General features: G+C 37.4%; 1 protein-coding gene across 1 annotated transcript in view; it reads left to right on the top strand.

The window, feature by feature from the left end:
- COL6A6 (collagen type VI alpha 6 chain) overlaps positions 1–25,511 on the top strand; it is a 40,940-nt gene extending 15,429 nt beyond the window's left edge. Inside the window, 19 exon segments of the mRNA XM_039713319.1 lie at positions 853–906; positions 1,856–1,891; positions 6,276–6,338; positions 7,093–7,155; positions 7,846–7,908; positions 9,494–9,556; positions 9,996–10,046; positions 11,784–11,819; positions 11,947–12,009; positions 12,329–12,391; positions 14,594–14,629; positions 15,529–15,565; positions 16,128–16,139; positions 16,251–16,738; positions 18,602–18,692; positions 21,590–22,261; positions 23,092–23,185; positions 23,393–23,664; positions 25,339–25,511. Coding sequence (XP_039569253.1) covers positions 853–906; positions 1,856–1,891; positions 6,276–6,338; positions 7,093–7,155; positions 7,846–7,908; positions 9,494–9,556; positions 9,996–10,046; positions 11,784–11,819; positions 11,947–12,009; positions 12,329–12,391; positions 14,594–14,629; positions 15,529–15,565; positions 16,128–16,139; positions 16,251–16,738; positions 18,602–18,692; positions 21,590–22,261; positions 23,092–23,185; positions 23,393–23,664; positions 25,339–25,511 — 2,430 coding nt within the window.
- The last annotated feature ends 765 nt before the right edge of the window (positions 25,512–26,276 follow it).

The following is a 26,276-nucleotide window of genomic DNA, read 5'->3' as shown; positions in this document are numbered from 1 at the left end:
AAATTTTCTCACAATGCAGAGCTAATGGAAAATGTGGATTTAGTATAAATATGTTATTCTTCCACAAATTTACATCAGTAGCCTGAAAGGCTTTTGGTAATGAGTTCTAAGGATACTGTTAAAAATTTTGCTGGGAAACATGCACGGGGCATCAACAGACTATACTCATTTTGTTATGGAACTCCTGTTGCCTCAGGGTAGTGGGTAAACTCCATTTTGATCTTTAAATAGAATAAAAGAGCTGGGATATATGCTTATATAGTGATATTTGAGTTTTTAACAGGTGTTTTAACAAAACTGTGAGGAAAGAAGCATAACAGAAAAGCATGGTAAACAAAGCTGATAAGTAGTTGGACAGTAGCAAAAACTGATGGTGAATGAAAGTTTAAGAGGATGGTAAATATGTGAGAAAAATCCACTGTTTCAGAAGTCTGTTTATCTCTGAACAAGTAGGATTGTATGCATACATGTATGTCTGTGCAGAGTGTGCTGAAAGCAGTAGAAAAACTTGGAGGGTTACTTTTGGAAGAATAATTGGGTTTTGATGATGCTTTGGAAGCAAATTTCATCTTATGTAGTCCAATTGAAGTAAACAGAAATTATTTCACAGAAGCCTTGACCTAGTATAGGCTGTTAGTAACTGGAAATCCAAAATAGATATGATCTGTCTGGTTTATAATTTTTGAGTATAAATTATTTGTAAAAAACAAGAATCGGCATTAGTATGACACAACTGATTGCAATGAAAATACTTAGAAGAAGAAACAAAGAAGGAATGTATAAAGAAGAATGTGCACGTACAAGAAAAAGAAAAGAGCGTTTAAAGAGCTTGGTCATTACTTTGTTTTGCAGGGAGACCCTGGCCCACAAGGACTCCAAGGAGAGCAGGGTGATGCTGGCCTAGATGTAAGAATAGCAATCAATGTGGGGTGGAAATAACTGATAAAAGACACAGTGGAGTTCCCACCAAGAAAAACCATTTTTGTCTTCTTCCTTTCATGCCACCCTTCAAACTCTGCAAGAGAGAAGAAAAATCTTCTAAAGTTTTCAAAGAGAAACACATTTGGCTTCAAATCTGGCAGCTTATATATATTGCAATGTGTTTTATTTTCTTTAAAATCAGGAATTTGCATTCCTGTTAATTCCAGGTCTGATTCATGTGAAGTAACAAAACTTAATTTCTTTTTCAATGAGTCTTAAATGCTTCAAGATTCCACCCTAGATTAATCTATCTTTTCTTTCTGCCCATGACTACATGTTTTCTATGCCTGTTCAAGCATATAGATAAGCTCACTGTAGCTGAGCTGCTCTTTTTTAGTTCACTGGAGACGGGAAATTGTGAAGGCCCCTCTCCTAGTCTGTCAGAATTGTGCCTAATGCCAAAGTCTGGCATGATCACTCCTCAATCAGGCTGCAAAAACATCCTAAAGGCCTCCTTAGGTTTGTGAGGTTTGCCAGTAACATTCACTAGAGCTGCTGAGCAGTGTGCAGCAGGAAGTGGTGCAAACCTCTGGGCTCACAGGGGGAGAAAAGGCCTTTTGTTCTCTTTATTTTAGCCAAAGGGCAGTTGACTGGGAAGATGGTTTCCAGAATTTTGTTGAAATGTTTTCTCTCTGCACTCATTAAAGATCTAAAATATTTTTTTCTTTTTGAGAAGACTTACCTGTGTAAGAATTTCTGTCCCAAATCCACCTTTTTCTCATTTTTTTAACCTTAAATCTTTATGTGGAAATAATCTCTGCTTTCTTTAAGCTGTATTTGGTTTTATTGTATGTATAATATGTTTTATGATAAATTGCTGTTTCACATATTGCTCAGTATTCTGGATGTAATCTCTCATGCCATTCCTTCCTAGGGTGCAGCAGGTCGAAGAGGCCCTCCAGGTATAAAGGTGAGTGGCTGACACTGCTTCTACCTATTTATATGCAGCTACATGTCCAGCCTGAGTGTTTGCTCCTCTTAAGGGAAAAAATTCATTGTGAGCCAAGACACAAGTGTTTAATAATCAAAAGTCTATTTCAAGCTAAGGCAGCCTTTGAATCTCAGGTGGGTGTAGTAGAGACCCTCCTGACTTGAAGGATTTAGAATTGGAAGGGATAAAAGGACAGTCAAAATAAAAGGACAGTTACTTTTACTGTTAGGGCAAGTATGGGAAAGTAGCTAGAGAAAAGACTCTCACTGAAGATTACAGGAATGAGAAGTCAGGCTGGAAAGTCTGACAGTTTATTCCTCCTTTGCTGCACATACACAGAGATATGCATGATACACATGTGCAGCACAGATAAAATTAGGGCAAGTCCTACACAATGCCTTGCTCAAAATAAACAGTGTTAACTGCAGCTCTGACAATTGGCTCAAACATATAACATAATCAAGAGTTTGGAAATAATTTCCCAAGGCAATATCTAGAAGAATATAGGATGTACAGAATAGGTCAAGCCCACTGCATGATGACTGATCATTCTACGAAGATTGTCTGGTAGAAAAATCTCTCATGTAATTGAAAGATGACAAAATCTCTCTCGTTGTTAGGTGGTAGCTCTAGATTTATACCTCACAGAGTCACAATGAAAGAAAACTTTCCTGAGATGTACTTAGTAAAGGCATTACTGCAATTCTCTAATGATGATCCAGATAATGTTCTTGGAAAAGAAAACTTGTTTGTCCCAGCGTATGAATTACAAAATACAGTTATCAAAGCAAATCTAAAAGCAGCTATATTCAAGGGTGGGTTAGTGCAAGTAAAAATTAAATTCTAGGTATTCTCAAATACAGGTTACATAGGTAACCTCAAATATTGGTCGTTCTAGAAAACCTTGCTTTAGCACAAGTGGTTCACATTTGACCCAATCTCTTTGCCAAGTTGCTAACCTCATAAGGAAGATGGCATATGCCATGATACAGCATTTCCCTCTTAGTGCATATGAACCCAAGGAAACATTACAATTTTGTGTACAACACTGTCAGTACCAGCAGGGTTGAATATATCTTGAAGTTCTGCTGTGTGTTTGAGTCTGGGGAATGGGTAGAGTTGCAGTTTCTGAATGAAAGTGCCAACCAGCATTTTGAGTAAGTCAGGTGTAAAATATTAATAAATAATAGCAAGAATAATCATAGTGATGCAATATAGAACAGAAATTTCAGTGAAGGAAAAGGGCTATCTTTTATGGCAATAATATTTCTTCAGCAGCACAGTGTTTGATTTGTCCCTGATCTCTGGGCTTCCTGTCCCCCTCCTGTCAAGAGGCTTTGCAATACCTTTATTACTTTTTTCCTCTGTGTGGTAGCCAGGTAACACAGATTTTTTAGATTTAGAATGATTCAAATTAATATTTCCCTGGGAAATGTCAATCAGAAGGGAGAGTCCCGCAAGTTCTCTAAACTGCAGTCTGGTCACTTCCCAGGTTTTTGCAATACACATGTATGCTGTGTGCCAAACCCCTTTTTCCCACCTGGTTTCCGAAAGCCCCAGTTTGAATTTCACCTTGAGAATCCAAAATTTTCACTGAGGCATTGCAGATAGGAATAGACTGGAAGATTTTTAATACTATCTGCCAGCAGGAAGAAAGCACCATGCTTTGGCTATTACCAGGATCAGCATAACTTGAAAGAATATAAGCATTTTGCAGTTGTTTCCTATTTCTATCTCAGAAATTCTTTATAGGGTTTATGAAGACATTTTAGATAAAAATATTGAAGAATATTCATCAAGTCTGCCTTTTAATTATTCCAGTCCTTGCTTGATCACTCAGAAATCCATTTCTTGGGTAATTATGAAACTTGTGAAACTTTTTTTTTTCTTTTCTTTTGCCTGTTGGATTGCAGCTGATATCTAATGAATATTTGCATTATTCTGTCAGGTACTAACAAAAAGAAATAATCCACCTAAGTTATGGTTGGTAACAGGACCAAAACTGAAGTCTGTGGAAATGGTTGTGTACCATATCTTCGTTGTACTAACAAGCACAAGAACCTTATTTGGTTAGAAAATAAGAATGTTCAACTTGTTTAGTAAATTCACAGAGTACAGAGTTAGTTGAACCTTTTAAAGTAATTTAACCTTAGTTGAGACAACCCTCTTCATCTCCATGGAAGCCCCCTCAGCCAGTGATGCAGCCACCCTTTTGTAAAATGGCAGGGAACAAGGGAAATTACTGAAACTCACAGCAAGAGAGAACTTTCAAACTCTCTTCATTCAAGTACTTGATGATTAGCTTTGACTTCTAAAAGCATGTAAAAAACATTTGTCTGGGCCAATGAGCATTGAAAAGTAGGTACCAATCAATGATCAAATGCAGGTAATGTAGATAGCCTTCACTGAAAAGGTGTAAAAAGTGAATGGCACGGAGAATTGCACGCTTCTGTCTTCCACATCCCGGGAGAAGCAAGATGGAACAGTAAACACTGCAATACAAAAATGACATCCATCCTTGGGTGAGATTTTGGGTGTTGTGTCCATCCACTGAGATCTCTTGCATGGCAGGATGTTAAAAAGCTGCCACAGGGCATAGCTCTATCAGCAGAAGTTATGAGAGCTTCTCTGTGAAACTCTCCTGGTGTCCCTGGGCTAGAAAGCAGATCTATTTAGTCTTGATGTTTGTGGGGTCTTCAAGAAGCCTTCTGTGGACCACAGTATCCTGCTTTGTAAGGAAATTAGATATGGCCAGTCCCTCTGGAGGAGGAAGGTTTTCTGCTGAAATGGGATAAAAAAGAATCTCTCTTTCAGGTAGATAAGAAGGATATTTGTGATGACGTACTGAGAGACAAATTATCAACTTAGAGACAGTGAGCCAGAATCCACCCACCTAACACAAAAGGACTTGTTTTAGGTTCAGCTGTTAATAAAAGGCACTGAAATAACACCCTCATCAACAAAGTAATTAATTTCTCTTGCAGTCAGCATGAACACACTGGTGTTCACCTATATATCCACATATCCTAAAAAAGACTCCTCCCAGGACTTGCAGTTCCAATTGTCTGTCCCTTTCTGTGATAAAAGGAGGCTAATTTTTTCAAATAGTTAAAATAACATAAAGAAGCACAACTAGCCATTCTTAACAGTCAGAAGTAGTCAGGAGGCAGAAGGAATAGAAGGTGTGATGTGGTATCAGAGACGAGAGGTGTTTGTCACAGACAAGAACAACACTGCAATCTGTGTGATGGAAATAAAGCAAAATAGTGAAGAGAAAAAGGAGATTAACTTAGAGGAAGGCAAGAGAGAGAGGAAAAGGCAGGGGAGAAAAAAGGACAACCATTTTTCTGGGTTTTGATTCAAAGTAAATTTAAGTAGATGAAAATTTTAGATTGGTTTTCAATTTTAGTAGCATGTGCCTAAGATATGTATCCGTTTTTATTGAAATTATTTTTGTGGAAATCTATTTATACTTGATTTTTTTTACATCTGTCAATATCATATACTCACTGATGTTCCATTTTACAGTGTTCTTACTCTGGCTGTAAATCAACATTATTTTTTCTTTCGACTTTTTTTTTTCTGTTGTTACCTTTTGTTTCATTCATAAGCTGTAGAATGAAATTTCAGCCTTTTAAATCATTTTTCCTCAGAAGATTCTTTCCAGAATTATCTGTTTCTCAAGAATCTTCAGACATATGTTTATGATTTCTCCAGTGAAAGAGGGTTTGCAAGACCTGTAATATCTTGATGCTAATTGTCACCATGTTGCTCAATCCAGAAGACAGTGAGTATTTCTTATGGATATCAGCTAAACTGACTCATCTTCAGATGGCAGCTTTATGGAGATGGGAGCTGGAAATTTTTTACCGTCATCAAGGCAGATTTGATTTGCCTCACTGAATAACCAGAGTGAAATATGGAGAGTAAAAAGGGGTCTAATTCTAGTGTGCTTGTGAAGTCGTGATTCCCCCCCAGAGCCATCCCCCATGGAGAAGGGTAAAGAGGATCTACCCTTGTGGCCTGGCTTTATGACTTCTGGTCTTCACAGTAGACAAAGGTAATGCACAAATATTGCTGAGACATGGTGTAAAATGTATTCAGCAAAATAAAACAGACCTCTTCTGCTGCAGCTTTTATATTCATCACACCCCCCAAGAAACCAAAGAAAAGCTGCTCCTCTGCTTTTTGAGTTTTCTTCAACAGGAATTTGAAGCTGTTTGAAAACTGTTTGAGAGCATTGAAAAGCATTCTGTCAACTGATACTCTGCACAGATACTAGATTATTATCTTTTGATATACAAATGGGAGATACTAATTTGTCTGTGTTCATTGTTGTTTTCTTGGGGTTTTTTTCTGGCAGGGTGAGCAAGGAGATCTGGGAGAAACAGGTTACTCAGGAGAAATTGGTCTTCCAGGCCCACAGGTAACTAATACAACTTCTGAGTTGTTTTTATGTTAGTTATGGAGAAAATACATTTTCTGCCTTGATATTTTGTATTTTGGAAAGCTTTGCTAACTTCAACTAATGAATATTATGAGTAAGACTCCTTGGCAAATATTTTCTGTAAGCCTAGGAATTAAATGTGACAAGTTACATGGGTGCAACTTCTTGTGAAATTAAAAGAGGAGCATGAGTAGCAAAAATAAGTAATTTAGCCAACACATTTCCAACTTACATGATATTATAAAGCAGATATTACCAAAATGAATTAATTAGAAATTGCCAACAATAAATACATAAAACCTATTGCATTGACAAAACCTTGTGAGAAAAGCCTTGTGTTTAAAACATTTGCTAGGTGAAGTAATTTTGAAGAGAATTATTGTGGTAGACACGATAAAAGATGCTCTTAGATGCTTCTAACTTTTAAAGATGTTTAAGTTTGAAGATGCTTTTAACTTACATTTTAGGATGGAGAAAGCATGCCTGGTTGATAGTAGGCTGCTGATGGCTTTCTTGGTATCCTTAGACATCTCAGTGGGTCTCTGAATCAGACTGTCAGGCCATCTCAGGTGCTTCAAACAACAAATCTGTATAACAAAAGCAAGAAGTTTCACCTGTAAAATAAGGCTTGTGAAACAGGCACTGGGATTCTGGTCATTGCAGCAACATGATGGTCATTGAAGGGCTGTTAACATTGAACTGACTTTTTGTCTCAATGGCTTCTTTACATCAGGGCCCAAGAGGACCACAAGGGATCAGAGGACCTCCTGGACCACAAGGCATGCCAGGCCCTCTGGTTAGTTTTAAATAATATATTCCTTCTGTACCCTTTAGGGCTTTTCATTCTCAGTATTGATGTTGTTTTTATAAGGAGTTTTCAAAAAGCTTATAAAAAGTAGAAACAGGGCTTTTTAGTGTAACACTTAAGGAAACTGATTTGCAGTCTCATATGGTAAAATAACAGCCTTGAAAATAAATTTAGGTGTGTGAATAGCAAGTGTTAGGGTGTGATGAGGTTGTAACTATTGAGCTGCTGAACTGTCTGCTGAACTTCTCACTTTTGTGATGCTGTTGATTTTGGGGATTCTTGTTCTGGAATTATACCATTGTAACTCAGGACTGAATGTCTATGTTGTCAGCCTTGCTCATCTGTTTCAGTCAACTAATGATGCTCATCCTTACACAGCCAATTACATGTGCTCATTAATATTTTTTGTGCACATATGCATGTATTCACTAGGTATCTATGTAGATAGAAAATAACATTTATGTCATACTTGATAACATTTTGAGAATTTTATGGCAGTTGTACAGATGACAGGAAATAAGTAGAATGATAGCTTGACCATTAACTCTTACTTGTGGTCCTCAAAAGCCCAATATTTTTACGGATTCTATAGTAATTTCAAGTGGCAATGAATCCTTGAGTGCAGTGAGCCCTTGATTTTTTCATTGTGCATCTTTTAACTGATGCCTCTTTTTACAGGGTAGTCTGGGGATGCCCGGTTCACCTGGCTCTGTTGGAAAGTTTGGTGTAAGAGGAGCAAAGGTAAAGATTTTCAAAGTATCTAATGGCAGCAATATAACGGTGTCATTCATTCAAGACTGACCAAAAAAGCATGGACTAACAAAGAGTTAGTTCAGTGCTGTGAAACATGTGGAGAATGTTACGTGTTTAAGATATTTTTAGCTTGCATGTCAAGACAAGTGATGTGCTTAGGATAATCTTACACATACCAGAACTATACTCAGAAGCTTTTAGTGTTGCCATGATCACTGTCGTTAATTGCTCTTGTGGTAATGGTTCTGAATGGGACCTGCCTTCTCACAAAATGGAGCAGAAATAAGGCAGTGCTGACACTTGTGGGTTTTTTATGATTCCTAGAGTCTCTCCAATCCATTGAAAATACTCACCTGGGAATCATATAATATTTCATCTTGGAAGGGATCCATGAGGATCAAGTCCAACTCCCTGCTTCTTGCAAGACTACCTAAAACTAAACCATCAAGAGGATCATTCAGATGCTGCTTGAAGTCTGACAGGCTTTGTGCCATGACCACTTTTCTGGGGAGCCTGTTCCAGTGACCAACACTGGATCAGTGACTTCACCCTTAGGTGAAGAACTTTTTCCTAACGTCCAATCTGACCTTCTCAGTTCAAAGAACCATAGCTGCTTATTTTAACCTTGTTTTTCTAAAGATTCCAAACCAGTCCAAGGAACTTTTGCTATTATGGTGTCTATTTTTGAGGAATGAACATGTTGAGAAGAACTGAATAAGCATGAAGGCAAACAGAAAGGTTTTTACTAACAGGTTGTTGACACCGGAGTTCATTTATAACAAATGTTATCCTTACTTACCTTTCATTTATGTTTGTTGATACGTGAGATTTTATTTAATAAAAATAACTAAGTTTAGGTGCTGTTTTATATTCGAATCTAAAAATCAGAAATAATACCAGCCAGCTAAGCCTTTCCATCTCTTCGAAGGGTTATAACCTTTAGTGACAGAGAGGTATCAGAAGGTCAAAGTGCTGCCATGAAAAGAATCACTCTGTGAAAACATATGTTAAAACAGTGATTAATGTTGGGGAGATAGATGGGAATTTCCATCATACATTCCATTTTGTCAGTCTGCTTTTGTGCTGTTTAATATTAGGGTCTTTGTTAGAAGAATGCTCAGTTAGAAAGTGAAAACAAAAGTGGAACTGAAGAAAAGAAACCCTGCAAGTGGGCTAAGAGCACAGTGGAGACAGCCTGCCTGAGAAATATAATTTGCTATCAACAGGTGCTTCAAGCTGGTAGAATTCCAGAATATGTCCTGCTACCATTAATATAATTTTTTTCAAACCCCACTTTTTAAAAAATTTGTAATTCTTTGTTACAATGTGAGTTTTATTGAGCTTTGGGGTTTAGCTGCATGAATGCTCAGCATATTCTGATTTGCCATGTCCTTTCCAGTTCTACCACCAGGAACAGTCCATGAAACATGGTCTGTAATGGAATGCTTTTGCCCAGCATCAAGTAGTCTATAAAATGTATAGGCACACCTCAATTTAACAGGCAGATTTGCATTTCAGAAAGAATTCTCCTGATTGAGGCAAACTAATGGCTTTTGTGTTTCAATTACAACAGGGTGAACCTGGTGACCCTGGAGAGAAGGGCTTGGCTGGCCACCCTGGACACAGAGGCATTCCAGTGAGTTTTCTGCCCTAACTCAGGACCCCTGTATTTTAATACTGATCCATCTGAATCAGTAATGTCCATTCCCTTCTATTTTCTCTATTTGATACAATTAAAATTATTTCACTTTTGATTCTCAGTTTCCTTATAGACACCAGATTTCTTGTGGGCTAGAGACAATATATTTTCCCTCAAATTCTTTAGAAGAGAGAAAGTATGTTAAAAGTAGGGCACACAGTGGAAAGGGACTATGACCGCTATCCTTGTTTTTCCTCTACAGTTTTTGGCATTATTTGCTAGTGTTTTTAGATTGTGCTTTGATAGCTTGTCCAGCTTCATCAGTCTTAGTAGCTTGGGCACCTCAGTGTAATGGGACAAACTTAATTCCAAAATGAAATTAGATATAAACCTATTCCTCAATTAAAAGCTAACTCACAGTATTTAACCTACACAGGGCATGGATGGCAGAGATGTGTATGGTCCTGAGGGAAGCAAAGGAGCAAAGGTATGTGCTTCAAGTCAGAGAGTCTCCCAGTCTCCACTCTACTGTGTTATCAAACATGATCATCCATATTTGACTAAAAAGAAATTTAAGACATGCAAGGTGCATTTCTAAGGTTCAGTGAGAGGCTCAGGATTACCACAGTCCTTGTGAGACATTATTCCATAGGATATTCTTTTGAGGACCACTCACTATTACTCTTTCCCTGATGTGTGTGTGTATATACGCGGAGGATTGTACTTGCAGTGCACAGTGCTTTCTTCCCACTTCAGCCTGCCTGACTGAACATTGCTATTGGCAAGGGTTGCTGGGCTGCCACTATGGGCTCTTTTAATTTTTCTTGTTTCCAATGAGGGATTCCCTAACTACCAAGGTGGGGGTGATACTCTCCAAACATTCTCACTGTTTTCATGTGAATTTTTTCCCTTGTGTTCATACTGTCAGCAGTAAAATTTGAGGATTAACCTCTGGATTGTTAAGAAATTGTTATAATTCCCTTCACAGTGCTGAAAAAAAAAGTAATTAAATGCCTTCTTCTCTAAAATTGTACAAGAATTCAGCTAAAATAAAAAGTATACAGAGAGTATGAGGTCAAAATCATGGCAGCAGTGGATCAGTCCATGAGCAAAGTGGTCAGGATATTGGAAAAAGCTGCAGTTCTCCTTTCAAAGAGCTTGTGCAATACTGCAACACTAGTCCTTTCTTGTTGCTTGTGAAACAGAAAGCATCCAGTGAATCTCACTGGTAGGCCCATCTGTTTCACTCTCCCTTTCTGTGAGAGAATCAGAGTGCTGCAGAAAGCTGCAGAAAATATATGAAAGGCTTTCTAGGAGCCTCTCCAATAGATGAACTCCTTTTTCTTAAATGGCTTTTTGGTAAAGTGGCTCTTTATTTTTTTTATTTTATTTTTTTTTAATTTTTTATTATTTTGCTGGGCAAAATAATATTTATTATCTTTATTTATTTATAATATTTATTATCTTTATTTTTTATTATTTTGCTGGGCAAAATAATATTTATTATCTTTATTTATTTATAATATTTATTATCTTTATTTTTTATTATTTTGCTGGGCAAAATAATAATACTTATTATTTTCCAATCTCTTTTCTTACCTTCTTAGCTCTAACAATTTTCTTTGGTGGCAGGGTTTCATAGGTTACATATATGTTATATGCAAGAGGACAAGCATATATATAAGTAGTGTGAATTCTGATGTTTAGGAAATATAAACCTCACTTATGATTGGTTTTTGTGAGAGTTTACCTATTTCTCATGGGTGAACAAAGAACACACTAGAAACTGAAGTAACTGAAAACAGTTGATGAATTGACTTCTAGTAAGCCAAGGAAATAGTATGGTATTATTGTTTAGTCTGGGTGACATAAAATTTTGAAACTACATTCAAACACTGAGTTCTGAATCTGAATTCACATGCTACATGGGAATTCCTCTGCGTGTTATTAGGAGGCGTAATTAAGTTTTCATAAAACACTTGAGAAATGGAATATTCTTGAAAATTTAGAAACTGATGGAAATTCTTAAAATGTCCTTCCTTTAGATGAACAAGGTATTAATCTAAAATTATGTGATTCGAGACCAGAGTAGTAGCCACTATTGCTTAGATGAGTTGTAAAGCCGAGAATAATTTTGAAATTGTTTTTGGTTTAAAGACATCAAGCACTAACCAGATCACAAAGTTCTAGACTCTTATGAAGTCCTTGTCCTTTCTTTTCATAGGGAGAATCTGGATTCATAGGATATCCTGGTCCAGAGGTATGATTAAATGGGCATGTTTAATTTCTTTTTCTCTTGTTTTACATTACTCTTATTTGTAAGAGGTTACCTGTGTTTCTGTCTGTCTTCTCCTCTCCAATACATTCTGGATTTCATTTATTTTCAGGGAGAAGAAGGAGATCGAGGCATTCCAGGAGCTGAAGGACCCAAAGGAATTAGGGGTAGAAGAGTAAGGATGATAAATCTGCTAACTCTGTGGGAGTTCTAAAAGTAAAACCCTTACACCCTAAGTGTTTTTTATCAAAAGTTTTTAAATTTGCTACCACTCTGATCTTTTATTGCCATAATTTGGGCAAGAAGTCTTGAGAAAGTACAGGTCAAAATCTTCAGAAGTGTTAGTTGCTAATAATTTTTAGGAGTGGTAGACTATCTTTATGAAAATGCAGGATTCAACTCAAAGTATCATTACGGAGGTTGTTTTTCCCTGATGAAGTTTGGTACCTGTGCATGCAATTATAAAGAATAATATATTGTATTTCTATTTTTAGGGTAATTCTGGCACACCAGGTTCCCGGGGAGATCCAGGTGACCAAGGGCCATTGGGATCTATGGTAATTTTTTTTTAAAATAAAATTTGTATTTTTAAAAAAACACCCTTGAATTGCTCTTAAAATTACTATTAGATTAATGGAATATCTAATAGTGTTTCACATGGTAAACTATGTTTAATCAGCCTGGCAGTTGCACAGAGTTATGTTTTGCCTGTGGGTGTGTGTATGCACAGGAGCACCTGCTGCTGGAAATGAAACTGTAACAATACAATGCTGGCCAGAATTTCTTCCACAGTATTTGGTATTTTCTTTAGGCTGTGTGCATATCTAATTAAAAACAGAGAATACTGAAACATAGAACTGAATATATCTGCTGAATGCCAATGCATTTTTTTTTAATTTAAAAAGAAAAGCCATTTAAAATTAAACTTGCAGTTACAGGCCCTTTTTTAAAGCTTAAATTGACTATAACCTGTTAATCTATAACACAAGTAGATGTTTTGATGTACTTTCCAGTGTCTGTGTTCTGCATTTTATACAACAAAATGTTTTATTCTCTATCTAAGCAGGTGAAAGGATTATGGATTTCAATAGGATTTAGGACTAACCCTTTAAGTAGTTAGGAAAATCCCTGTATGTGTCTATCTTTATCCTATGGCAATTCTGAAAATTAGCTCCATAGTGACCAGAAACAATCCCTACTGTTAATGATTTTCTTCTTAAACTTTCTTAAGCTTACTCTTTAAATTTAAATGTGGAACATTGTTGGTAATACTGTCTTTTTCTGTATAACATGGCCCACAGGAAGTGTGTCACTTAGTAAACATTTTTTCCCTTCTCATTACACTGTGTTGGTTAATGAATGTACCTGAACCAATTTATTCTATGATGCTGGGTACAAGAATGGTTAAGAGTGCCAGCTTCAGCACATTTCTCTCATTAGCCACTCACAAAATTAACAGATAGGTCTTGTGAGTTGATGAGCCACAGCTGCAGGCTTTGCTAGTCCATGGTCCAAGAAGTCTTCAGATCTATTTCAAGTTCAAGATCTCCTCTTCAAGTGAGAGTAGAGCTTGGGATGTATGGGCTTGGTGGGGTTATTGCTGTAGCACTGCATCAGTGACATGAGGAAGTGGGAATCTGTAAGGAGTGGAAGAGACAGGAATGCAGGAAGAGGGTACAGGTAGTAGACAGGGCCAGCCAAAACAGGCTTGTTTTACCCATCCTTGGTGATTTGATTATCCATATGTATCAAGTTTGCACAGCTCAGTCACCACCACTGACCTACTATCAGTAGCATACTTAAGGACCCAGGCAATTCACAGTTAACTCTTGCTGAACAGTACCAAAGAACATGGCCCTGCTGGGAAACATAAGAAATAAAAAGCATGGAATGGCAGTGATGGTACTAGTAGCAAGACAGTAGAGGAGGTGAGGAAGGTAGCTCAGGCAGATGGAGGAATGGAAGGTTAACTGAACGGGGAAAGACAAATATGGAGACAAGGCTGTAATTTGGAGATGTAAGGAAACATACAATTTTGGTAAACTGTAGTGTTGTGGTAGAGAGAGAGTGAGGAAAAGAAGTAGGATGGGGTGTTCAAATTTTTTTTGGTGTATCTCAGTGCAGCTCCATGGGAGTAATGGAAATTTTTAGTAGTCTTCTTACGCATCTGAAATGCACACATGAGTACTCAAGCTCCCTTGAAAATTAGTTATTTTGCCTATATTTAATTCCTGTTATAAAGATTAAACAATACCTTTATTTTGAAAAAAAAATGATGCTTGGAGTGCTGTTGTTTTTCCATAACTCCCAAGGAGAAAGTTGCAGAGTAGGCAAAGGTGTCATGATGTGTGTATGGTCTTCAGGATGTTTCAAGGTAGAACTGTGGGGATTGTAATGTGCAAGAGGAGAGGGAAAGCTTGTCACACACCAGATGTTGGAAAATATGTGAAGTGCAAATAACAGAACCATAGCACAGAAACTGCTGTTTGTAAGGGAACCCAGTTCTGAATTATACTGCTCCCCAAGAGCAACGAGTATTGAACATTTAAAAACCATGAAGGAAAATGGACTGAGAAATAAATCTGACAAGTAGCTCTGAGCAGGTCCACAGAAATCTATGCTGGTAACTGCTGTCTCTCAAATTCATAAGTGATTGCTGGGAAACACTCTTTGCCTGCATTTCCTTTGGGTTACAGAGTAACATGTGGGAATACATTAACAGGGTCTGATTTTTTGGACCTATGTTTAATTTGTTTCAGGGTGCCAAGGGACCAGTGGGCACTGCTTTAATGGAAGTAAGTAATCACCTTACAGCTAACTGTACTGCTCAGAATTGTCTGGTTTAGTTTCCATTGATAATCACTGACAGCAATGAGCAGTCAGCTGTTATAAAATAGTATCTTTTTCATGTGCTTGTCAGACTGTGCAGTGGGTTCTTCCATTCTGCAAGCAACCAAGGAATGAGAAACATTTATGCATGTCCATTAACACCATGTCCAAACTTTTACAAACTGTTGTACAATTAATATTCATTTATCTGTTTCTTCACTCATATCAGTTTACACAATAGCTCATGTTAGAGTTACTATTTCCCCTTTTGTAAAGGAAGGCATTTCTTCAGTAACAGTTATTTTCACTAGGAATAGAAGTACAGGATTTCTTCAGAGTCCTAATCCCATGTAAAATGAACACATCTGAGTAAAGGCTTCATTAATCCTTGCATGGATGACTACCTGTAGGCAGTACTATTGCAGGTGTGTTCTATGTCCAGAGGACATCTCTCCTTCTTCATGGATTTCTCACTTCCTGTGAGTCACTTTTGGAATGCCCATTGTTTATGGAAGTGCCATTGACTGATGAAATCTTAGATCAGTTTATTACACAAAATAATGAATGGATGGCACTCATTCTTAAAGAATGGAATTATTGTTTTAATGCTTCAGAACATTATTAAATATCAACAGAGCATGTCTAAAAAAATGTGCCTAGCTTCTGCAGCAAGGGGAGAGAGTCCGTATACTATCTGTTATAAAAAGGGAATGGACTCTGTGATTCTGGATTTATTGTAATGAAAGTTATTTTAGGAGCTGGGATACAGCCTTCAGCTCCAACCAACTCTAAGATTCCCAGTCTGGGGTGGTCTGGGATTTGCCATTGATTCTTTTTTTTTTTTTTTTTTACTTTGAAACTGCAGCCTTGTGAACTTGTGAATTTTACACGAAAAAACTGCCGTAAGTGGAGAACATCTTCTTTTACCTCTGATTTTACCTAGTCACTCTTTCTAAATGGAATAGCCTTCATTGGAAACCCTACAAACTGGTAGTTTGTATCTGGGTTCAGTTTGACTAGTAGTTGTTAATTGTGAGGGGGTTTCAGAAGGTGTATGAAGCAAACTTATGTTTTTTGCTCATTTTTCCTGTTCATTACAAGAATTATAACAACTATTTCTTCTTCATTGAAGATTAAACAAATCTTTTGCATTATGCCAAAACTCTTTGGGGAGTTCTCTGAGAAAAGACAGTATTTGTGTATCAGCTGTCCCCCAGATTAGGTGTGTTCATTCTCAGGTACATGTGCTTAGCAGAATCCAGGACAATTTTAAAAATTCTTATCCAGTAAAATTGCACTATTTTGACTATTTGATTGTAAAAGAGGAATGTGGTCTGGCACTGGCAGACCCTGTCAGTTTTCTGAACTTTGGCCAAGCTCTTCATTGAAAGCTAGTGAATATGTCACTATTTTAATGCATATTAGTCCAAAATAATTTAATTGCTCTCCCTCTCTTCCTTCCAGCATGCTCATCAGGTAAGCCCATCTGGTCTCTGAATAGCAATTCTTTTATCGATTTGAAGAAGAAACGAACAATGTTTGAGTTGTGGAAAGGTTCTCATGTAACTTTTCTGCTTCGATATACAGACACATGCCCAGCTTATCCAACTGAAGTGGTTTTTGCCTTGGATATGTCTGATGATGTTACACCAGCTGCATTTGAAAGAATGAGGAACATTGTTATTTTATTGCTGAAGACCATTAAGATCAGTGAAAGCAATTGCCCAACAGGCGCTCGTGTTTCTGTTGTTTCTTTCAATATCAACATACACTATCTCATCCGATTCTCTGAATTCCAAAAAAACAACTTGCTGCTACAAGCAGTCCAGAGAATCCCACTAGAGAGATCCAGTGGAAAACGAAATATTGGAGCAGCCATGAGATTTGTTGCAAGAAACGTCTTCAAACGTGTTCGTCAGGGCATCCTCACAAGAAAAGTTGCCCTGTTTTTTGCCAATGGTCCATCGCAGGATGATGTTGCCATCAGCACAGCTGTGCTTGAGTTGAGTGCTCTGGATATCACTCCAGTGGTTATTGCCTTCAGTGAGGTGCCAAATGTCAGACGTGCCTTCTCTGTAAGTACAGCCTATTGCAAACTCAGTCAGTCACCCACCTGCTGAGTATCTGCTAGGATTTGAGTGAATCCTGTTCTCAAGCCTAAGTTTTACAGGAACTGTCCAATCCCTTATTAGAAAGGGGTACATTAAAGGTTACTATTTTAACAAAGAAACAGTGATTCACTTGACCATAGTGATCACCATGAATTATTAATGTCTTGTGCTTTTAGGGAAAATCAGAGAATTTCCATAATGTTCTGTAAATTTCACTTATTTACCTATGCCATTATACTACTGAAGTTGTGACAAGTAATAAAAATTTAACTAACAAGCTCTGGCTGTAGTTTCTAGAAAAATTAGTAGAAGGCTTCCAGCATGCTAGTTTTTTCAAAAGAAAATTGAATTAGCAAAGCCCCTTTTGATATCTTTATTGCCATTTGTACAGGAGAAAATGATGAAATTTTGTTTTAAAATATGACTTCATCTGAAAATAGTAAACAAAAATAAACAGTACATTTTACAAGGTACAAAAGGAAAGCAATTCTATATTTATTTAAGGTTTCATAATACAGATAGCATGTTCTCTGTCTTTTTAATTTGGTTTAATAACATCTGTGCTCGGTTTTAACTTTTTCATTCCAGCTGCTGTTTCCTCAAAATTGTCCTTCTAAAAGGAAATATGTTCACTTGTACATGATAAAAAGTGCAAAATTTGAAGTCTGAGTTCTGATCTAGCAACATCTAAGTCAGTCTTTATTATTTAATCTATATTTATTGTCATGCCACCTCATATTTTTAGTTGATTCATGGTTTTTTCTGGCTAAATGATAATTTAGCAGAATAAAAAAATTTCTGCTGACATATGAGAAGGAAACTTATGGTTTATTCCCTGGGTTGTTCCACAGGATAAGCAGGAGCAAGAATAAGTATTTCCTTTACTTAGTATAAGCAGGTTACAACTCTGAATGCATGTGGTGACTTTACATAAATCAATCTTCAGAGCAGAAGACTTTAAAAGAGCTGCTTAGCAGAGGGAAAGGCAAAAAATTCACTGCCCAGCACCCCTTTAAGTTTACAATGATGGCAAGGTAATCAACCTCATCACCACCCCCAAGTAAATACAACTTCCCTTTTCCTTTCAGAAGGACTTCTGCCCTTGCAGCTGAGAGATGGTGTAAATCTTTATGATCCTACAAGTCTGTAGCCACAGATACTTGCTGGATTTACTTTGCTCTAGGAGTTTGTGTTTAGAGACCACATACAGTCATTGCCAATTCTAATTCCTTTGAACAGTTCTGTCTGTAACATTCTTTAACAGATGTTAATCAGAAATTAATTGTGTGGGGTATGACACATAGAGCCAAAGTTCAATGCAAAGAAGTAATTATTTCTTTGCTTACCATTATAGCTTATTAATATATGTTAATTTCCTGTAATACTGTGATATTTTAGAGCCATTTTTATCTTAGTCCATAAGGAAACGCTTTTCCATTAGATCACATCTGAGTGGGGTTGGGTGGTGGTCAGTGAAATTGTAGAATGTTGGAGCGTCTTCAGAGTTCCTCGAGCATTTCTGTGGTCAAATCTTCCACTGCGAAAGATTGTCTTTCTTCACATAATCTCAGGAAACACATAGGTCACTCTCATGCTAGAGCTTTCTGATGCTAGAATTTTCCCTCCTAGAAATCATCTTCACTCTTTGTCCCAGAAAAAGCTGGGATTATCTGCCCTTTTCTCTGTAGACAAATAGCACCCTATTAAGAAAAGAAAAAAAGTGATAATTCTTCCTTGGCACAAAATTTAGAAAAAGAAAAAAGAGAGAGTCTTCCTATATTTTGCCTGTCTTCTTAATGTTGCTTTTTTGTCTGCTTTAAAACACAGATTGATGACACAAGAAAATTTCAATTATTTGTTTGGGAAAGACAACAAGATGAAAGTTTGGAGGACATCACATATTGTACATTGTGCTTTGGTAAGACATTTTACAATGTATTGTCTATTTACCATTCAAATAACAAATTCAAATAACCTTTCCAAATTACCATTCAAATAACAAATTCTATAGCTTTGCTTTTGCAATGTCGTGAAGGGGAATTTTTATGGTACACCTTAAACACGTCTGTGATTAAATAGAAAGAAAAAATATTAATGAACAAGGCACTGGTCAGAATCCTACTGCCATAAATGGTTCTACAAGGACTTTGCAGAGATGTTTCAAGAACTGTATGGTTGGTTGCATGGAGCAACTCATCCCAGTTCTGCAGCCAATAGGGATGTCTGAGCGTTCCCATTCCAGGACGGCTACAAGACAGTGCTGTGGCTGTTTCTTATAATTTCCAAGAGAAACTTCACTTCTTTATAGAGGAAACTTTACTCCTTTTTCTGTCTCTGACATTCCATCCAGTTGAACACTTCTGCAGCTGGGTCTTCTTGCCCTCTCTTAGGGGATCATTTCATGCTTACAGAATACCACTGCTGAGGAGTTACAATTTTAACTTCCTCTTCAGTGAATGGTAAGAATTATAATCTCACAATCACAAAAGCTGTTTAATTAATTTCTTTCTCAGTCATGTGAAGTGAATTAGTGTTTTTAGCATTTCCTTTTTAACAGAAATGCACTTAAAATAGCAATATGATTTTGGGAAAGCAGGCTCATTTGCTGAAGTTCTACGCTGTGAGAGGGGGAGAAGCTACCAAATGATAATATGTCAAAATGTTGAACAATGATCTGAGATGAAAAAATAGAGTTTGATTCTGTGTCCTTTACATGTACATTTACATGAAATGTTCAGATTTCAAAAGAAGAAAATTTCTCCAGGGAACTGTTACCTATGAAATTTTACCTTATGAATGTTTTTTCTGCTCTCATGCATGAATAATTTCCCATGGTATCTCCAAGCCTTCTTCATCAAGACTCATCTGTCGTTCCTTACCAGAACAAAAATATTTCAAGCTCCTGTTATAAATGGAAGTAGAGTTTAGAAAAGTCCTTGTCTTTTTCCAGGCCTCTGGCAGGAGGCAATAACTTCATTGAGGTGGCCAGCACCCCAAAACCTGCTGTCATTCACAAGTTCTTTAATAATGGCTGATTCTATCTATTATAGAATGAACTAGTAGTTATATACAGCATGAGGTTAAAGGTACCTATTACTGTTACAGCTAATGAAGAAATAATATAACTTAGGTTCAATGTTTCTTACTATCCAATTGTTGGTGGGACACACACACACTGAGATATTTTCTCTCAGTCCCCAAGCAAGTAACCACAGAATCTGTGTCCGGGTTCTGTGGAGAGGTCTCCCACAGTTTCAGGGTGTGTGTGTGTAGAAGATTTCTGTCTCTGTGATAACTCTGTGTCTTTTACAGTTTGTAAAACAGTGCCTTTCAGTCAAGAATGTTTCTTTTATTTCTTCTGACATCTGCTCTCCAGACTAAGATGTTGATTCTTAGCTGAGGTCTGAGCCCTTTTGGAATCAGAGATAACACCTTGCTGGGCCTTTCAGCCTCCAGGTTGTCCCTTTATGGACCAACTCTCTGTGGTAGAGAGGAGGTGGAGTGGAAGTCCTGCCACAGCTCAGAAATTGATTAGAGGTTTTTTTGTTTGTTTGTTTTTCGTTGGTTGGGGTTTTTTTGTTTGTTTTGCTTTTTTTAGATCAAAGTTTAGGAAAAAGCAAAACACCTTTTTGTAGTGGGTTGACTCTGTCTGGATGCCAGACACTCACTCGACAGCTGGGCAGGGGATAGAAAATACAATGAACGGTTGATGAGTTAAGGACAGAGAGATCACTCATCAAATACTGTCATGGGCAGAACAAACTTGAATTAGAAATATTAATTGAATTTATTACGAACAAAATCAGGAGCAGGCTAACAAAAAGTAAAAGGCCTGTTAGAGCAGATTAACAAAAAGTAAAATTAGACCTTAAAACCACCTTCCCCCCCACTCCCTCCTTCTCAGCTCTACTGTCTCCCTGCCAGCAGCACACGGAGAGGGGAAATGGAGGTTGTGGTCAGTTCATCACACATTGTTTCCACCACTGCTCAGGGAGAGCATGGGGTTCCTCCTGTGGGAGATAGTTCTTCATGAACTTCTCCAACAGGAGCCCATCCCAGGAGTAACAGTTCTCTGCAAACTGGTGCAATGTGAGTTCATCCCACAGGCAACAGTGCTCTCCAAACTGCTGCAGCATGGGTCCCTCTTCCATGAGGTGCAGTCCTTCAGGCTCAAGGTCAAGTCTTGCCAGAATACCTGCTTCAACCTGGGCTCCTTTCTCCATGGGTTTGCAGATCCCTGCCAGGAACCTACTCCAGCATGGGCCTCCCACAAATTCACAGCCTCCTCTCAGGTGTCCACCTACTCTAGCATGGGGTTCGTCCACAAGCTGCAGTTGGATCTCCATGGGCTGCAGGGGCACAGCTGCCTCGCCATGGTCTTCACCAGGGGCTGCAAGGGAATCTCTGCTCCAGTACTTGGAGCACCTCCTCCCCTCCTTCTCCGCTAACCTTAGTGTCTGCATAGCTGTTTCTCTCCCATATTTTCACTCTGCTTTTCTACGGCCACAATTAAATCTGCACAATAATATTTTTTGTCTTCTTCTTCTTAAATATGTTATCACAGAGGCATACCCACCATTTCTAATTGGCTTGACCAGTAGCATATCTCTCTTGGAACTAGCTGGCATTGGCTCTGCTGGACATGGAGGAAGTTTCCATCAGCTTTTTACAGAAGCCACCCCTGTAGTGTCCCCACCACCAAAACTTGGCCATACAAACCTAATACAGACCTACAGGACTGTGTGAAATTTTTATAAATCATTGTTTTTGTTATATTGTTAAATAGTTCATTGCCTCTTGGCTCTTCCTGTCTAGATAAATGCAATCCAAGAACCAACTGTGAGGTGCCTTTTTCTCCCCTGGTTCAGATGGATATGGATATAACTTACGTCATGGACAGCTCTCGCAGTGTTAGCAGTGAACAGTTTCAGAGAGCCAAAGACTTTGTGAGCAACATGGTGGATCAGTTTGTCGTTTCCTCACAGCCAAATGAATCATATGGAGGCATCAGAGTGGCATTGGTGCAGCAGGCTCCCAGGGGCTTCCTGCCTGACAGAAACCAGACACCTGTGGCCTTGGAGTTTGACCTAGTCACATACAGCAATAAAGATTTGATGAAGAAACACATCCAAGAGTCTGTTCACCAGCTGGAAGGGCCATCAGCCATTGCTTCTGCTCTACAGTGGACAGTTGAAAATGTATTCTTTAAAGCCCCCAGACAAAGAAAACACAGAGTCATATTTACGATAGACGGAAGCAAAACAAGCACTTGGGACAGAGAAAGGCTGAGAGAGATTTCACTCGGAGCCAAGTGCCAAGGATTCACCTTATTCACTCTTGCACTTGGCAGTGATGTGAGTGACAATCAGCTGATGGAGCTGTCAAGCTCCCCCACAGATCAGCACTCACTGACACTGGGCAGGTTTTCCACACCAGAGATGGAGTATGCTCAGAGGTTTAGCCGGGCATTCCTAAATCTTCTACAACGTGAGTATCACACAGTAGGATTTGCTTCACTTATGGAAAGAAAGTGTTGTTAGTGTATATGGTAGAAAAGGTAGTTAGTGTATATGTGCTATCATTCAGTTCCTGGTCATAACTTCACTGCTAATCTTTCATGATTAATTTACCTCAGATGCTGGACATTAATAAAAGTGCCAGTAATGACAGAGCAGCATTCTATTCTAAAGTAATCGTTTTTCCTTAAGCTTTTATTTAATAGTAGCTTTGTGTACTCCACTTTCACTAAAGACAGACCATCTTCAGCTAAAGAACACTGTCATATTCCTGATTTAGGCCCATATTTCTCCTCAGACCATTGACAAGTCCAGATATACCAAGCTGTTTATGCCTATTTAGGCTTTGGGACAGGTACAAGATAAATATTTTGCACATTTGACCTTAACCTCTCTACAGAGCAGAGACAGGACTTACTTTTCAAGACACATTCATGAAAATTAGCAGGGCTTAGATGCTTTGACATGGAAACAAGAGAATAGCAAAAAGGAAATTGCCACTTATTTAAAATCCTTATCAGAAGTGTATGCTTGGAGATGTCAAAGTTTCTATAGAAGGATAAATAGTGTATTAAAGAGCAAGATAAAAATATAAAAGATTGGTTCAGGAGTAATTTTCATCTATCTGATCTCTATAATAATTTTCATTTTTCTGGGCATAGTGTCAAACACTCGGGATATGGTGTGTTACTTATTGAAAGATGCAAACTCCAGTTCACAAAAACAGCCATGTGGTGGGTTTTATTAACTCTACCTTCAAGAGCTTTAAAACTCACCCCTGCCACCTGTGCTTTCTCACAGAAGAAATGAACAGTTATCCTTCACCTGAACTTCAAGAAGAGTGTGAAAACTTAGATCGGGGAGACATACAACAGGAAGCATCCATGACTGAAAGGTTGGAAATTGCCTATTTAACTTCTTGAGTGCATACCTTTGAATGTAAGATTTATCCCTTTGGATTAGTTGTTACATTCAAAGTAGTTATAACAGAAATGGGACTGGGGTCAAAAGTTTTTTCATGTTTTTCAGAAGGAATGAACCAGATGCATTTTCTAAGGTCATATTGGTGCTTAAATTTTTTTCCCTCCCCTCTCCTCAGAAGGATACCTTTTCCTGGAATGGCTGAAAGTGGTTCCAGTCAAGTTTTAGAAGACATGGAAAAAAATGAAAGCAGAGTTATGAAGAGTGTGAAAGAGAATGCCAAAGAACCTGTATACACAGTGCCAGAAATGAGAGATGATTATGAGGAGAATGAGTATTTCATAGAGGAAAATGCTAGAAGGGAAAAGCCTCAAGAGTGTGGAAAAGCTCAGGAGAAGAACAAGAAAAACTTAGAGACAACAGCAGAAACTAGAGGTGGCTGTAACGATTATGGTATGATTCTAGAATATGAAAATCTTTTTTAATTCAGTAAAAAGACTAAACTGTGAAGCACTCAATTGAATATTGTTACAAGATGAAGAATTTCCAATTGCGTTTTTCCAAAGGGTTTTAGTTACCATATGTTAGTATTTAGTCCAAACCTATATAGTAGTTAAAGGCTGAACTACAGGTGTCATTATAACTTCAGTTTTGATTTATAACTTTTTTGTAATAATACCATATAAAGTTCTAATCCCCTTTACTAAAATAGTTGAAATTTTTAAAATCTCCAAGTTGCTCAGTAATTAGTGAGTTACTCCTGCTGCTAATTTAGCTCAACATGGAGGAACTAATTATATTCCTGCTACAGTCTGTTCCTGTAGGAAAAACAGGATCCATCAGCAGAAATATCAAAATATATATTCTTCATGTTTTTAACTGTGCTTCCTAATGATACATTTGTCATTGCAGATTTGCTATTAGATATAGGTATGGGAAGCTGATTGTGAGATTATTTGGCACCAATGTCCTTGTAACACTATTGAGTGAATTTATTGTTTAAACTACAATTAGAGAGAATTTATGTGAAAATAAATGAAAAGGTGTCTGCATAGATTTGAGTGTTGTAGTTCATTTCTACAGATGTTATCCCTTTGCTTTTCATTCCTCTCCACTCAAGAATGGTCCTGGAATTGTAGCTCATTCAGGGTGAGAGAGGAGCAGTAATAGGAAAAGTTGCTACTGTTTATATTTTACTAATAAAATATTTCCTTTGAGGAAGTAGTCATGGTCACTGCACTTAAGTAAGAAACTACCTAAGCCACTTATGAGAGCTGTATGAACTGCCTTCCCCAATCCTGTACTGTAATTTGTGACCCAACAGTTTACTTCTAAAAACATGTAGACCAGTTCCAGAACTGGCCTTTTGAGAGATGTACTTTGTGCTCATGCCTTGCTTGAGATTTTTGCTTTTCAGTTGATTAGGAGAAGGTTATATAATTTTAAATCTTAAAGTTGTAGCATTATATTTCTTTATTTCTCAATTCTTCCTCTTTAATGTCGTACTGACACCAAAGTCAAGAGCTGCCTTTCTCTCTTCTTTTGAGTAACTCTGAATTTACATTGGTGAAAGATTATTAGATCTGTTCTTACTGAATACCAGATTGCTACTAAGTATACTTCTCTCACCTACTTTGCTAATTTATGCAATTTAAATCTGTAATACTCTTGGATTTAGCTAAGAGATTACCATGGATAGTTTAACAACCTATGTATACTAACTTATGAAATTGTATTGATGGATACCTGTATAAGAAGTTGGAATACAGAAGAGGGGAATTATTAAAAACTTGATTCTCCTAGTTTCTATGGACCAGGTATAGTTATTTTGCTGCCTTTTTTTTTTTTTGTTAGAAAACAAAGCACCTTTTAGCAGTCCTTCTGTTTATGGCAATGAAAAATCTAGTTTCAGACATTCTTTCTGGGCAAAGCAATCATAAAAAGAGGGTTTTCATGCTGGCACTGTGGAGTTATAGATGAATAGTTAGTGAATCTGTATAAGACTTGAACACTGGCTACTCCTTTTGTCTGACAGTTTGCACTGAATGTTATGTTTCCCTGAATTTATGATGCTAAGAAGGGTGGATTTTTCTTTCATTAAATCTGTCTCTTATTTCCCTTTTCCAGATGCATGTGACCTTGTTCAAGATAGTGGAGAATGTCAGAATTACATTTTGAAGTGGTACTACGACAAAGAGCAGAAAATGTGTGGTCAGTTCTGGTATGGGGGCTGTGGAGGCAATAAAAATAGATTTGAAACACAAGAAGAATGTGGATTCTTGTGTATAGAATCCTCCTAGTGCAGAGGCACTTAAATTAACTCTTCATTTAAACACTATCAGGTTGATGTGGAAAAGGCATTCAAAGATGAAGCTTTACATACCCACTCAGCTCCCATGTTTCAGTTGAAAGAAATACTTGACTATAAAATTATCTGGTTACATAATTGTGAAAATAAAAGTAAGGCTATTTTTCCATTGATCTAACATGTTGAATATTGAGAAATGCTTGCTAGCCAACACTGCACTGTTTAAAAGGCATAGAACTATTGAAACCTGACTTTCTTCCATAAATACCAAAATGTGCACTTTCTGAATGTACTGCATAAAACAAAGCAGTGCCTCAGAGATTTACATGAAATAATATCAGATGCAAGACACTGTCATCAAAATGTTTTGATGTGTTTGCTTGCATTTATCCTGCTTATAGAAAATACCAGTAAGCATTTAGATCTCAAATGACAGAATTCTTAGAACGTAATTCACTTAAAAGATTTAAAACATGTATTACCGTTGCATCATTCTTGGCTTCTATTTTTTTCTGTGTTTGCTTGCATTTATCCTGCTTATAGAAAATACCAGTAAGCATTTAGATCTCAAATGACAGAATTCTTAGAACGTAATTCACTTAAAAGATTTAAAACATGTATTACCGTTGCATCATTCTTGGCTTCTTTTTTTTTTCTTTTTTTTTTTAATGAACAATCCAAAATGTGAATAAAACAAATAATTCTCAAATTATTTACTTTTGCTGTTAGTTCTTGAAACAGGTGTAAGTGTATTCTC

This window comes from Passer montanus, unplaced genomic scaffold (assembly GCF_014805655.1).
Source record: "Passer montanus isolate IOZ18808 unplaced genomic scaffold, ASM1480565v1 scaffold10, whole genome shotgun sequence".
Lineage (NCBI taxonomy): Eukaryota > Metazoa > Chordata > Aves > Passeriformes > Passeridae > Passer > Passer montanus.
The sequence above is the reverse complement of the archived record's forward strand: the minus strand, read 5'-3'. Positions and strand labels throughout refer to the sequence as shown.